This window comes from Phocoena phocoena, chromosome 17 (assembly GCF_963924675.1).
Source record: "Phocoena phocoena chromosome 17, mPhoPho1.1, whole genome shotgun sequence".
In the NCBI taxonomy this organism is placed as follows: Eukaryota; Metazoa; Chordata; class Mammalia; order Artiodactyla; family Phocoenidae; genus Phocoena; species Phocoena phocoena.
The window spans coordinates 72,575,717-72,591,520 of record NC_089235.1 but is presented as its reverse complement, the minus strand read 5'-3'; the positions used below and the strand labels follow the sequence as shown (position 1 = coordinate 72,591,520).

The 15,804-nt window shown below is 50.5% G+C and overlaps 1 protein-coding gene across 1 annotated transcript in view; it reads right to left on the bottom strand.

Moving 5' to 3' along the window:
* TG (thyroglobulin) overlaps positions 1–15,804 on the bottom strand; it is a 243,760-nt gene that overhangs the window by 190,842 nt on the left and 37,114 nt on the right. Inside the window, exons 18-22 of the mRNA XM_065895070.1 lie at positions 14,502–14,656; positions 11,693–11,849; positions 10,008–10,232; positions 3,009–3,158; positions 884–1,054 (exon numbers count right to left, since the gene is read on the bottom strand). Of these exons, the coding sequence (XP_065751142.1) occupies positions 884–1,054; positions 3,009–3,158; positions 10,008–10,232; positions 11,693–11,849; positions 14,502–14,656 (858 nt within the window). The remainder of the gene's footprint in view (positions 1–883; positions 1,055–3,008; positions 3,159–10,007; positions 10,233–11,692; positions 11,850–14,501; positions 14,657–15,804) is intronic.

Sequence of the window (15,804 nt, the reverse complement as noted above, 5' to 3'; positions counted from 1 at the left end):
CCCCAATTGCTATTTCTGCCCAAGAGGAGGGATACTGACAAATAATAATAAAGATTTTCATTGGATTTGCAATTTATCCATGGACAGACACACACACACACACACACACACACACACACACACACACACACACACACCCTTGGCATTCATTAACACTTCACTAAGGCATTAACAATCCCATTTTACAGATGGGGAAACTGTTGAATATAAGTGACTTGCCCAGCACTGCACGACCAGGGAAGGGCACCACTGGGATTAAGTTAGTTCTGGTCCCACTCCCACGCACCTAGGATTATAGGACTCCTGTCAGTTCTTTCGCACCCATTATCTCATTGAAGAGCTGGGCTCAATGTTTGGTATCTTCATAGGATAATATTGACCCTCACGGTGTCTCAGGAGGCAAGCAGGAGGCTTCTGGGGTGATGAGCATCAGAGAAGTTGAGCGATTTGCTCTGGGTAACCCAGCAAGTAACATGGAAGAAGGACTGGCACTCGGGTCTTCCCCCAACATTCCACTGAGGGAGAAACGCTGACCAGCTTTTTGGAGGCAAGCTGCCCACAAGAAAGGAAACCTCAGCAGACGAATGATTTTTAAATTCATTTCTCATGATGCTGAAGCATTTAGGGGTGAGGTTTCATGATGTCTGAAATATACTTTCCAATGATTAAAAGAGAGAGAGAAAGAGCAAAACAATAACAATTTTTGGATCTGGGTGACAAGTATTTGTTCTTCCTACTATTCTTTCAACTCCTACACAGGTTAAAAGTTTTTGAAATGAAAGGTTGGGGACAACTGCATCTCACATGTCTCTCCCCTTCTAGAAAGCCCTTGGGATTACAGGCCCTGTCCCCAGGAGTGGCTGACTTAACGGCCTGCACGTACTCAGACACTGGGCGTCCATCAGCAGGGCCTCCGTCTCTGACCACGGCAGCCTCTGCCCCTCGGCGTCCACGCAGAAGGCCTTCCCGCTGGCCCCATCCCTCTGGCTGGCTCGGTACTGGCCGTCCTGGTCACACCGCAGGCCTGTCTCATTCTTCTGACAGCCAGTGACACCTGGAACCAAAGATGGATACAGCTCTCAGTGCCGTGCCTCTGGGGTCCCCTCCCTGCCGGACCCCAGGCTCCCAGTCCTTGATCAGACGTCCAAGTCACACGTTGGAGCCAGACACCCCCCAGCTTAAAACTTGTCAGTGTCGCCACCCCGACCAAAAGACAAAGTCTGGGCTCGCCTTTGGGCCACTAAGGCCGCTGTGACCTGGCCCCGCCCATCTGACCCTGCACGTGCCCCTGTGTGTCCACAGTCGGCCTGGAACGCACCGCCTGCTCTGATACCATTTGCTGGGACTCAGGTTCTGCCCCCCGGTTCTTCTCCTGGTGCACCCTTCTCCCCAGTCTGCAAGGAGTTAACTCTTCACCGGCCAGTCCTCATTTCCTCAGGGAAGCCCCCAGACCCCTTGACGCCCGAGTGTTACACACTCGCCTCTTGACCCCTACCTCTGCTCAGAGCCGGCACAGTTATCATTTCCATTGGTCTGCGGGAAGGAACGGTTTGCAGCTGTCTGACTCCCTCCCAAGCAGGCAAGGACCTCATCTGGCTTTGCTCCCTATTTTATTCCAGTACCTTGCTCAGTGTCTGACATATAATACAAGCCTCCTACCCGTCCCAGGCTTTGACACTGTGATTTATAATAAGAAATATGTGCTTGGTCTTTATCCCCATTTCTGGAAGCTGACATTCAGAGAAGGAAGGTGACTTGGCCGAGGTCACAGTGCCAGTAGGAGGGAGCATGGGGATGGAAATGGGGTTGGGGGGCGGCGAGCCTCCGCCTCCCCCTCTGCTCCCTGCCATGTAGGCAGCACCCGCTCCACAAAGATCAGCGCTCTGCAGGGACCTCCTTTCAAGAAAGGATTCCTCGGGGCCGTGTGACAACACTTCATGTCATCCCAAACCACAGTGTCTGGAGCCAACGTGTGCAAACTGAGCGGGACGCCCGGGTGTCAAGGACACTCTGAGTTCCTGGGGAAGAGTTTCTCGTCCAGAAGGAATGTCAGACTTCCGGCCTAGGAAATTCCTCTATTTACTTTCTTGGAAATACTGCCCTATTTCCACTGCTCTCCTGACCAAGGAAACTGCCTCTGTCACAGAAGGTGACTTGACCTCTTTTGATTATTTTACAATTCTAAACACTACTCTGATTTTAAGCAATGCCTCATGTTGACACCATTTCAGACTAACATGAAAAGATTTGCGACAAGCCAAGTTATGGGCCCCTGCTAGAGAAAACCCAACACTCTCCAGTTGACTGTTAAGTAAATAGGCCAAGTGAAATCACATGACATACAGGAAGGCCACTGGTACACACAGTCCTGACAGATTCATGGGGCCAGAAAGGGAATATGAGCTACACAGTGGTAATGATCGTAGGTGGAAAACATCTTCCACTTCTTAATCTGATAACACTGACTTACAAAAATCAGAAGTTTCAGAATCAGACAATGCCAAGATCAAAGGCCAGCTACGTCACTTTCTAGCTGAGTGACTTTAGCTAAATTTCTTCCGTGAGCCTTAGCCGTTTTATACGTAAAAGTTGGGTTCATAATGTTTACCTAGAAGGGGAGTTGGGAGGATTGAATGAAGCAACACGGGCAAAATGTCTGGCCTAGCTCCTGACAGAGCACAGGCATTCAGAGGTGGTGCCCTTTGGATTACGGTCTGTATCCAGTGGTTCTCAAGGGTGGACAATTTTGCCCCCATCTAGGAGACATGTGGCATTGTCTGGAGACAGTTTGGTTGTCACAACTTGGTGTGCATGGGTAGTACTACTGGCATCTAATAGGTAAGGAGCAGTGATGCTGCCAGATAAACATCCTATCATGCAAGGGACAGCGCTCCAAAACGAAGAATTATCTGTCTCAAAATTTCAGTAGTAACAAGGTCGAGATGTCCTGCAGTGTCCCCGTGACACTGTAGGGTTTCTCTTTCAAAGTGGGACCCTTTAGAACTTACAGTGAGTCTGGCTGAAAGCTCCAACGGAAATGGTCGTTCTGCCCACAGGACAAGGGACGCAGGCCAGGCTACCTGCCTGTTCTTGGTAGAATCCAGCAGGACAGGGAATACACTGCTCATCCTGAAAATAGCTTCCTTCAGGACACTTAACTAGAAAAGAGAAACAGAGCAATGAGGTTAAAGAACAAGACACTAGCTTTATAGTTACAACCTCAGAACACACAGGGTCTCTGAAACTCCAAAATCAGACAAGAGCTCATTCATTTAACAAACGGCCCACTGAGAATCTGCTGTGCGTCAGGCTCTAAGAGTAGGGGATAAGCCGTGAAGAGGGTCGACAAAGTTCCTGCTCTCCAGGAGCTGATGGGCTGGTAGGATGAGAGGGTGTCCAACCAGAATGTCGGAGTTGAGTGAAATGAAGCAGAAGCAGAGGGCACGATAGTGAGGAAGGCCCCTCTGAGAGGTGGCACGTGAGACCTGATGGGTGAGGAATACCCTAGGCCAAGATGCAGAAGAGAATTCTGTGCAGAGAGAACAGCAAGTGCGAAAATCCTGAGGCAGGAATGAGTTTGGATTATTCGAGGAATGGAAAGATAAAAGCCAGCTGCTGAGCTAGAGCTTACTAGACAAAGAGAAGGTTGTCACGGGGTGAAGTGGAGAACATCTTGAAAGATGAGTGCCCCTCCATAGGTTGCCGTGGGAATATGAGAGAGCACAGTGGTGGGTGCAAACTTTGGGGTCAGACAGATCAGGTAAAATCCCCCACCCCACTCTACCTAAATGCCTCTGGACTTCCCTGAGGCTCCATTTTCTCCTCTGTAAAAAAAGGATTAATAATATTATCCCGTTGGAGTGCAGTGATGATGTACAGAAAGCACATATCATAATGCCAGACTCATAGGTGCTCAACACATGGTAATTCGTTCTAGACTTGAGGGAGTCATTCCTGGCAGCCAACCTCAGCACCTACTCTGTCCAAACAGGGTGCCCTCCCTCTGTGGGGTGATTTCAACAATTCAGCACCATTTCACTCGCATGTGGCCTCTCCCGCTTGGTCAGTCGGTGATGGCATGGCTCAGACCTGGGACTACCGGGAGGCGAGTGAGACGCCCAGGGTACAGGACTGACAGAGGCCCTCACAGTTGGCTTGTTGAGTCTGATTTACTCAGAAACTCCAAGTGTGACCCTGAGAGTGAGGACCTACTCACGTCCTGCAGCCTGGATGCCTCATTCACCTCACTCGTCTCCTCCCTGTGCTCCCCTGTCAATCAGCAGTCTTTCTGTCCCCCTGATTCTAACATTCCCAACCCTTCCTAATTTGGCTCCTCCAATATGATACGAGCTGAGAAACTAGAAACCCAAACTGGACAGATGCATGCCGCATAAGGGTTCTAAGTTGGTGTCCAAGAGCCCTGCTCTGAGACGAGTGCGTGAACTTGGCCACACGGATTCCGACAGCTCAGAGAAGGGGATGGCGGAGGAGGTTCTATTTTGTCTTTTTTCTTGATTCAGGGTTGTGTTCTGGAGATTTTTCCAAATAACTTCTAGAAGAAGTGAGCTGCTACCCAGTAAGGGTGGGAGCCAAAAGCGTGCCCACTCTTGGGGGTGCTTTGTGCCTGGCACTCCTCTATGTGCCACGTGTACATCACTACAGCATACCCAGGAGTTAGCGTTCTACCCGCACTTCACAGATGAGAAAGCTGAGCCTCAGGACATTCATGCATGACGCCCCCAGCATGCTCTTCTGAAAAGGGCAGGGAGGAAGTAAAATTATAGAACGTGCCAAGCACAGTGCCAGGTATTACAATGTCACCATGCTATGGGAAAGCTATCAGCGCCATTCTAGCCTGGAGAAAACTGATGTTCAAGGGCAAGGTCAACTAGGCAGCGAGATGACAGGGGTGGGATTCAAGCCCCCTTCTCGCCAAACCAAAGCCTTTTCTCCACACACCAATTCAACCACCTTCCTTTGACGAAGAAGTGAGCACAAACGTGTAGGATGTGCTCAAACGGAGCCAGTGTGGATCTGAGAGCTACTCTCTTGAGCGTGCATATGTGTGTGGTGTTTCTGAGTAAATCAGAAACTCCAGGCACACCCTGGAAACTGAATGGTGTGTTTTCCGGCCTGCCCTGTGCCTTGCACATCCTCACTCAGAGAGCGGGGTTTCGTTACTTCTACGAGCCACATTGTTGATCTTCTCTGGTATTTTTACCTCAGTACTGTGGCTGTTTTCTCAAGTAGTCTCCAAGTTCATTGCTAAAGGAAAACAAAACCTTTTAAGCCAGCCTTAGTTGCTGCCTCTGAACCCAAGGTGCAGGTGAAGGGGCAGAAAAAGGAGAGCTGGGAATTTTTGCTGCCATGCATTTCAGGCCTCTCGACCACGCGCAAGGAACCTGTGTTCTGTTTCTTTCCATATCTGACGTCAAGAGTCTTTTCCACCCAAAGGAACCTTTGTGAACATCACGGTGAGGCTCCGTTGCCTCCTTCCCCAGCAGGTGGGTCCTCCTAGAGACCCTGAGTCCGCCGCAACAACTGGATGTCTATCCCTCAGTTAAATCCCTTCATGGAAATCACTGGGAAATCCCTGGCGCCTCAGTTCCCTCTGCCGTAAAATGAGGCAATTTGGCCAATTTGAGTTTGCAAGTTTCACAGAGCTTTGGGGTTATGCCATCCGTCTAGTCAACCCATTCCCAAAGTCCCCAAACAACAGCAGTCGTGTTTCTGCTGAAGAAAAATATCTGAGGAAGCATAACTGCCCTTCACTCCTTAGCCTGCTTTGCTCAACCCCACCCCTGGCCCCGTCACTCTCCAACTTAAAATTCGCCCCTGGTGACCTCACCAAACCCAGCCCCTTGCTGTGCCCCCAGGCCTCTCCCACTCTGGTCCTCTCCTATCTCTCAGGCCCCATTCTCCTGCCACGCAAACCACGTGCACTGCCCCCATAATGCCACAGCACCTCGTAACTCCCTGCTTTTGTACTAATCTCCATTTCTGGAATGTGCTTCATCACTTTAGCGAACTTGACACGGGGGCGTACACACGTACACACACACACACACACACACACACACACACACACACCCCTTCTTGTCTGCTCTTGTCCAAGCGACAATTTTAACTAGCCTTTAAGACTTCGCGCCGGCCTTTACTACCCCAGCAAGCTGTCCCTGACTGCCCTGACTGGGATGCAAAAGGCTTTTCACATGGTATTTTAGCTGTCTTTTCACTTAACCTCGCTTCAGCTAGACTGTGAGCTCCTTGAAAGTTGGAGCTATGACTTTTGCTTCCCTAAGAATGTCACATGGTATTTGACACATAATTATATTTTGAAAGGTTGGATGGAATGGATGGATGGATGGATGGATGGATGGAAGGATGGATGGATGGGAGGACTGATGGAAGGAAGGACGGATGCTTGCATGGACAGATGCATGAATAGAAAGAAGGAAGGAAGGAAAGGAGGGAGGGAGGAAGGAAACAAGACATAACATGTTACTTCAGGAAAAAATCTGTAGAGAACTAGCTCTATTATAAGAATTTGCAGTGAACGAGTGACAGTGAATGGTGTTCAGAATGGAAATGGAAAATCCAGACAATTTCTCTGGGATTCTCTTTAATGGAACAACCTGGTATGAAGGTTGCCAGGAGGTAATTCTGAGGGGAAGCCACCTGGCTGGCAGTGAGGCAAGAGGGTGAACATAACTGACCGCGTGGGAGGTGCAAACAAAGCCTCCACCCCTTGCAGTAGGCACTGCCTAGATTAAGGCTGCTACGTCTGCCTGAGTCAGGGGGGTGGACATTCCCACCGGTCTCCCTGAGTCACTGTCCCCCTGGAGACCATCCAGATTGGCCCCCCAAGACGACACACAGAAACCCTGCCTTATCTCCACAGGACAATGCTCTGCTTGTAGCCTCACAGCTGTATTCCAGATGTGCTTCAGAAGGAAAAAGAGCCAGTAAGAATAGATACAAGAATCCGAGGGCGTGATTTCACCAAGAGCCCTTGTTGAGAAGGGAGACTTGTGAATCACCGGACAGAACAAAGAATTTGGAAACATCAGGGCTGAGTTTAAATCTCACACGGACAATTAACAACAAAACAATGTGCTGAAGTTTCACTTTGTGTGAAGCAATGTGCTTTGTATCCATTATATTCAGCTATGCAAACCACAGTCCCCACGAAATAGGTACTACTGTCCCTGTTTTCCAGATTACGCCTAGTGAAGGTGGGCAGTGTCCCAAGAACCCACACTGAGAAGGTGCTGGAGCTAAGACTTGAACCCAGGTCTACCTGACTTCCAAGGGCAGTTTCCTCACACTCTTAACTGTATGCCCCCCAGCTGCTTCGTCCACCCCATGGCATTAAAAATACCTGACATCCTGGACCAGAGCAATGCAGAAATTCAATAGAGAATGGATGTTATCATTGATACTGGAGAAAATCCAGGGCTTTTGGTACAGCTTTTGTGAATTCCACTCTGGACCTTTCTAACCATTTGGAGTGAGGGGTGGGGCTGAATGGTGTGATCAACAATGCTCTGTAACTTGGTAAAAAGCTGCCGCAGTTGAAGAACAGAATGTAGGTTTGTGTAGAGCTAGGGTGGGTAGACTACAGCCCTCAGGCCAAATTCAGCTCACCTTCCGTTTGGCAAGCAAAGTTTTATTAGGACACAGCCACGTTTCTCTCCCCACAATGGACGAGCTGAGTCCACGAGACAGAAACAGAATGGTCTGCAAAGGCTAAAAGACTTGCTTTGGCCCTTTACGGAAAAAGGTGGCCACTCCTGTTCTGCAGCAAGTGCAGCCCTGGCCAAACCTTTCATTCTCAGGCCCACCCTATAACTCCCACTCTCTCTGAAGCCCGGTCACCCCGAGGCCGGGTTCTGATTCCCTGGGTCTCCACTGCTTGACACCCGTCAGGCAAGTCTGTCTGTGCTCCTGGCTCAGCTTCCCCTCCCACTTCCCAGCTGAGCCGCACTACCTGTCCTGGTAGACAGGAAATGGCCATGTAACCATCAACCGAGTTCCCTAGAGGGAACCGAGGACCAGATTCCCAGTCCACCCCCTTTATTTTACGCTCAGGAAATGGGGACCTGGCGCTTGACTGGTCCCTCTCTCCATCTCCTGCTGTCCCGCCTCTTGGCTCCAAGCTCCAGAGGGGGCACCCGAGGTGGGTGAGCCTCTTCAAGTGGGGCTCCCAGACCCCCTTATCAACACCGCCTGGGGTGATTATAAAAGCAGCCTCCTCCCAATACATGCATGCTTGTGCACAAAGACCACACACACACACACACACACACACACACACACACACACACACACACAGAGTGAGCTTTTGGCAGTGGAGCCCAAGGCTCTTCACAGCAAGTCTGAGAACACAGTGGCAGGTGTTTCAATCACCTCCGTTGCTGTGACCCTGTTTCTCCCACCCTGGCAGGCGGCACCATCCACGCCTGCTTCTACTTCTTATCTTCTTTGTTTGGGCAGCTCTGTTGAGGTGGAAGGATCGTGAGCTCTGGTCCCAGAGGACCTGGGGTAACTCATCCACAGAGAACTGAGTCCCTCCTTTGAGTCAGCCCTGCTCTGGGCACTACAGACACATGACCTCATTTCATCTGAGCCTCAGCCTCTTCACCTGTCAAATGGGGAGATGACCTGCCACCGGGGGCGATAGTGAGAGTTAAGTATTTGCGAAGGTGCTTTGTAAACTGCAAAATCCTCTGTAAATATTAGCAAGAAGTGGTTGTGTCTCTGGTTTCTGTGTTAAGAGTTAGCTGCGTCTGAAATCCAGTGTGGAGCTTAGAATTTGGCATGGATTTCGTAAGAGGAAAGGCCTTATAGCTTTTATGTTGCAACCAACATGAATAGTGGAAAAATAAATAACTGAGAAACATATTCTCTCTCTTCAGCTCAATAAAAATGCCTCTGTCTCATGCCATGTGGGAGGATGACTTCTCACCATGAGGTCCTGGAAGTTTCAGTAGTGGATGGAACAATGGCCCCCAAAGAGGTCCATGTTCTAATCCCTGGAAACTAAATATGTTAGGTCACATGGCAAAGGGAAACTAAGGTTGCAGATGGAATTAAGGTCGCTAGTCAACTGACCTTAAAATAGGGAGAGTGTCCTGGATTACCCAGCTGTGTGCAATCATAAAGTCCTCAGAAGTGACAGACAGCATGCAAGGGAGCTGTGACCACGGAAGAACGGCCCGAGAGCTACAACACCGCCGGTTTTGAAGATGAAGAAAGGAAGCCACAAGCCAAGAAATGTGGGCAACATCTAGAAGCTGGAAAAATCAGGAAACTGATTCCCTCCCAGGGCCTCTGGTAGGAATGCAGCCCTCCTGACACCTTGATGTGAGCCCAGTGAGACCCTGTGTGAGAATTCAAGCCTACAGAACTATAGCACAATAAGTGGGTGTTGTTTTAAACCACGACATTTGTGGCGATTTGTTAGGGCAGCAAATCACACAGCTTCTCTTCAGCGAACCGGCAGCTGCAGTCTAGTGAGAATGGCTTCCAAGACTGCTGATGTGTCAGGCCAAGAACAGCCCAGTAAACCTCCACCAGGAATCACTTCCCCTGAACCATCACGTCCTGGGATGATCGCTGACCATTTGGGGATGGTGGTGAGTGACGTGTTGCCATAACCAGACTGGGAAAAGTCATGGAGCACACGGGGTAGACATCGGCCTTCTCCACCAAGACAGCGCAGCCCAGGCCACAGGGTCCAAGCTCATCAAGGACTAAGAGGAAGGATAACCTCGAACATGGGGGCTCTTCCTCTGTCATGTTGCCTCTAGTTTCAGCTACTACCTGGTGGGTGAAAACTATATGCCTGTGAGTATATTTGGACAACTGAAAAGCTTTCATCGAATAAATAAATGAATGAGTCTCCACTCTGTATGTCAGAATAACCTCTATCAGAGCTCTGTGGGCCTTTCCCACAACCTCGCATGGCTCAGTAACAGCGGTCCAGGGAGAGAGGGGGAACCTACCACACCCCAATGGGTCCTGACTGGCGTTGCTGGTGGCCGAGACTTGGTGGAATCCTTCCAAGCACCCAAACTGTGTCCTGGGAGAGGTGCCGAAGCGGTCCCCTTGGAGGAATTGGATGAATGTGTCTGCTGGGAACGTCTTGGAATTCAGATGAAGCTGGAATTTTCCACTTTGGATCAGATCTGCAAAGCGCCCAACGAGATCCTTGCCCACCAAGGCTTCCTCTGCAAGACACAAGGTGAGGCAGGAGTGTCATTGCTCCTGCAAGGGTCAGGGAGGATACAGGGACAGAGCCACCCAGCACATCCACAGCGAAAGGAGACATAGGCCTTTGCCAGTGTCTCATTTTACAGAGGGAGAAACTGAGACCCAGAGAAGGGGATTGATTGACCCAAAGATACACAGAATCAGAAGCACAGCTAGGACTCCAAACCAGATCTCCAGCTCCTGTCATTTCTGTGGCAGCAATGTGACCCCCACTGGTATAGGATATCATGACTTCAGTCACTCGTCTAAGGTACACTATCCAGATACACGACTGTCCCAACCTTTGCCAAGCCACCATCCCTGAGCCTCAGTTTCCCCATCTGAAAAATGGGGCTAGGAATGCCCCTCTTGCAGTTGGTGAGGATTACAAGAGAGAATGTGATGGGGCCGATCAAAGGGAAGGCAGAGCCTCCGTCTCAGGTTCAGCTAAACGCTGAGAAGGCCTCTAGCTGTCGAACTCCAAGTGTTTCCTAGGAAGAAAGCAGATGGGTGAGCACTACATCTGGAGCTGGGGAGGGTCCCAGCACGCAACGAACATTCACACCACAACGGCTACTGTAAAGGCAGTCCCAGGCCATGGATGCCAGGAATAAACATCTCATCCATTTGCAGCTTCAAACATACCCAAATTACGCCAGCTGTTTCCAGAGAAAAAAAAGTGACCCTTAATTCATAACGCTACTGGGGGGAGATGGTAATTAGGGTCACAGGCACTGCAGAATGTCTGAGATACAGTCTGCCTCCTGGGTTACACTGTGGCGTTGTCTACAAGTTCCCCCTCATAGAACAGAGGTCAAGCTCCAGCCAGCCCCGACCCTCGGCATTTGGCCACCAGACAGTGGAAGAGGAAGTGGAGAAGCTTCCACCCTCTGGTCAGAAGCCCATGGGTTATGTCCCACCCTGGTTCAGAGTACTGATCATAAGATCCACTCTGCTTCTCTTTAGATCTTCCTACTCTCGATTCATCCATATCATTACCACTCCATTTTAAATAGTGTTAATAATGGGTTTAAACAGTGTCAGTGGTCTGAGACATTCTTGTTTGGAAGTAGGCAGGACATAAATTATAAACCAATGGAGACGCCCTCACCCCGCCCCACCCTCCCCTACTTCACACCTGTCTTCCTTCTCTGTGCCCAGAAAACGAAGATGAGAATTAGAAAACGTTCACAAAAGCACAGTCGGGTGATATTATTTAGCTCTAGTCAGCTATGGACCAGAACTCTATTGCTCTTTATAAACTTCTCAGGAACTAGCCCCTCCCACTAGCCCCTTCCTCCCACGGGAACCCTCCCATGGTTCCCTCCCTGAGCCCCACAGGAAGGCGCTGGCGCCGCAGTGGCTCCATCTGATGGATAGGAGCATTGAGACCCAGCGAGTCTGTGCCCCTTCACAGCAGCAGTGCGGGAAAACATACCAACATCACGCAGGTCCGGGAGAGAGGCGGGTGCGACATCCTCCAGCCGCAATTTCCACGTGACATTGGCTCCTAACCGCTCCCCACTCAGACACTCCACCCGCACCGTGAAGTCGTCGCAGACGGGGATGGAGACAGGGGTCCCAGCCGTCTTCACCTGCCCAGAGACACGAGCTCAAGAACACAGAGCAGGGAGCCAGCATTGCCGAGCCCGTGCCAGGCCCTTAAACTGGCTTATGTTACTGTCAGAGGAGGTTGTGGAGGGGTTGTGACCTCCCTTTGACCCGGGAACTGGCCCCAGGCAATCAGAGCTCCTGAGCCCTCCCCTGTCCTCAGAAGGTCTGCTCTACACCCACCACCTGTCCCCAGTGGGAGCTGTTTGGGAGGACACAGCCTTGAGAGAGCTGGAAAATGAGGTTCCAGGTTCAGAGAGGTTGAATCACCTGCTCAGGTCACACAGCCTACAGACAGAGGTGCAAGCAGAGTAAAAGCCAGTGTAAGTGGGAAAAGAATTTGAAAGAGAAAGATACACGTATATGTAAAAATAAAATAAAAACTACAAAGAAAACAAATATACTTAGAAAAAAATAAAGATCCTCAAAAAAATAAAATTAAAAGGGCACAGACACAGACACACACACACACACACACACAAAAGAAAGCCTAAACACTCCGAATTCACGGGGCTGTACTTCATTGGAGAAACAACTTCTGCTGACTCGGCCAATGTCCTCACAACACCTACATCCAGCAGGACACGACCCTCCCTCCCGGGAAGCACCAGCTCCTCCATTGTGACCACACGGCCTGGCTTCTCCTCCCAACCTGAGCACGGCCCTCAGTGCCCCCTGACCGTCTGCAGGGCAGGGTGGGCGGATGGACGGTGGTGGTGCCTGGTTAGCCTGGGGACAGTGCCGGGCAGGGGCCGGGCTTCAACACAAGCCTCATTAGGCCCTCTTCCCATCGTGCTCTTTCAAAAGCCAAATCCCAAGAGCTTCTATATCAAGCCCCAGGGGGTGTTAGTTTATCAGAAGCTTGGGCATCTAGAGGTGAATGAGAAGGTTCTGTGTGAAAGGAAGGGTCTGTGAAGGAAAGTGATATCTGTCCAACCCACGATCCAGAGTCGATCTGGGCCTTGGCTGTCAGCCTGCTGCACGAGTGACCTCGACCACCTCATTCAGGGTCCAGACGATGCCCTCTCAACACAGGCCCTGAGCTGCAGGAGGTCATTCAACATGAATGGCAGGTCAAACCACAGACTGGTACCAGGCACCTACTGTGTGCCGTGCACCCCACGATGCCCAGGGTGCAGGTGCGCCAGTGGACGTGGGGTTCGTGCCGCTGTCACTGGAGGAGAACTGCTGTGTGCCAGGTACCTGGCATTCCCGGGAGGCAATGCGCACACTTTTTGAACATCCTCCATTATTCAGGCCCTGCGTGGAGCGCTTTAAACATGTTAGCTAGTTTAGTTTCCAAAACAGGCCTGTGGAGTCAGAACTGTCATTACCCCACGTTACAGATTGAATTAGCTTCAGAGAGGCTGAGGGGCTGCGAAGCATCAGTATATTACTGATGAAAATCTGTCCTGGCCGCTGTAACTAGTGTCTGGCTTTGTTTATCTCTGACAGTCCTCAGTGCCTAAAACCATGCTTGGCCTGTAACAGGCACCCAAACACTTGTTAAATGGAAGAATGAAGGAGGGAGAAAATGAGTGAAAGAATGAACAAATGTGGTGTAGTGAGAGTCTAGACTTACTCCGTGATGTGAAATCTCCGGCAACTTACTTACTCTCCATGGGCTTTAGTTAATTCACTTACCAATGAAGGGCTAATGATACCCACTGAGCAGGGTGCTGTAATCATTAGAGATAAGAAAAGTTGAACTTGCAGCCTGGCACCAGGAATACAACCAGTGCTCACTAACCCATAAATATTGCTGATACTGCTGTCAAGTGCCTTTCTTTAGATAAAAGGGGGCAAGATTTATTTCTCTTTGTTTTAAAATCAATACTCTTTGTATTTGGTTTTGTGAAAATGTGTGTTCTCCGAAATTCTTAACATGAGGTGCTAGAAATGAGTTGCTCTGATGAGACAGCAGCCTTTGAGCAGAACAAGGACTTATTTAACTGAGTGACTTTTAAAGACTCCCTCTGTGAACGCTTGGGACTTCAAATCACCAAAGTCCTTGCCTATTACACAGCTAAAAACTCTTTGGTAACCATGTCTCTCCAGTTGGCATGTAACATTTTCCTTCCAAGGAGGATCCATGATGCCTCCTCACAGATTTAAGGACCGGCCCGGCATAGCAGCTCAGAGAGCGTGTCGCAGCACTGCAGCCTCCCTGCCCCATTCCCAGGCTCTTTCCTCATGGGTGGGGACAGTACCATATGGTGACCACAGCTCTGTCCTCACGTCAGCCGGCCTGGCTCTACCATTTCCCAGCTGTGACTCTGGCCAATTATTTTTACTCTCTAGTAATAACACGGTAACAATAATAGGGCTCCAGTGAGGATCGCATTAACTAACCCATGCAGGGATGCACAGGGCCTGGCACAATCTAAGCACTCAGCACGCATTTGGTTTGCTATCTTTATGCAGAAAGAATGGCCAGTGATGAGATGGCTACCACATCCGCCTCTGCCTCTATGTCATTAGCCTTGTTTGAGTTACTGTCTCATCCTGGGCCTCATTTTGCCCATTGGTAAAAGGACCGTGGGTTGAACCGTAAGTTCATTTGAAATCTGAGGTTCTCTGCCCGGTGACCCTCAGCTCAGTCCAAGCCCCCCTTGTGGGGAAGGCCAGGCACATACCTGGATCTGACAGAAGCCGCGGGCTGTGAGCTCGTCTAATAGGAAATGCTGGAAAGCCGGCAGCAAGCCTGCGTAGTCGGCGTGGCACACCTTGCCTGGCGGGAGCTGGAGCTGGAGCTGCCCTTGGGTCCAGAGAGTCTGCCACAGCTGGGGCCCTGCAGACAAGCACCAGAGGTCAGCAGACAGGGGCGGAAGAGCTGTGGGATTCTTTTCTTTGCCCTGTTTGGTTTTTCCTCTGCAAAAATAACCCTTCTTCATTTAGCTTGGAGCCCACGAGCACTGCCATCTTGCTTGTCACCCTCTGAGTCTAACTACTTCCTAGCATGCCGGCTCGTCTCAAATTACTTCGCACCCTCACAGCAAACTCAGTCCTGCCTCAGGCTCTAAACCAGGCTGCTTTACATTTACATGGGACCTGGACATTCTTGTTGGAAAATCTTCCATACTACCTTGCACTCAAACAGGGCCACTGCAGCTGGTTTGGCCAGTTAAGAGTTTCACCACAGCCTATGTGAAAGGCTTTCTCTAAGGTTGTTCAGTGCACAACCTGCACAGTCGTACACAGCAGCCCTGTACTCCACTTTAGGAGCTCAGGACCTGTGCCTCTCTTCTCCCAAGTCCCTTGCTCAGTCGTGACCAGTCTGGTCTTAATTTCGGCTCAGGCCACTCTGTCATCATCCAGGGAAACAGGCCACGTATTTGTCCAAATAATATTTTGAAATTTTTCTGGATAGTATTCTCTCTTTCAGAATGCTTTATGGCGAATACTGTCCTTTGATGCTCTACCAGCCACCCAGAGCCTTGTGACAGTCAGTCCCAGGATCTGGGTCTCTCTCCTGAACGCCCCGCCCGCTGCCCTGGGTGGACCCAGCACCGGTCCCCCGAGTCTGCCCCCGGCCTGGCTGTGAGTAACCACAGCCAGCCTTTGCCAGGACGGATGCAGTCAGAGCCTGATGTGGCCTCATAGCCATGTGCATGTGAAAGTGGGTTTGCTACGAGAACAGGAGGAAGGAGCTCTGCCCATATTTAAATACGGCCCAGGCCCACAGTGATCAGAAAGGATGCCATACCCCAGAGCTCCAGATGGACCTGGGGGCAGGGCTGGCGTGGCAGTGTCACTGTCCCTCTCAGAGGCCGGACCGGCAGCTCTAAGCTTGCCAACACCATAGTAACCAGTACGGCCAGTGTATCACCTGTATCTTGAATGCAGTCCTGTATCCAAGAGCCCAAAATGATGGCAGGTGTCTCAAGGGGCAGATTGCTCCAGAGAAGCCACAAATAGAGCTCCCCCCGCAGGGGTCTG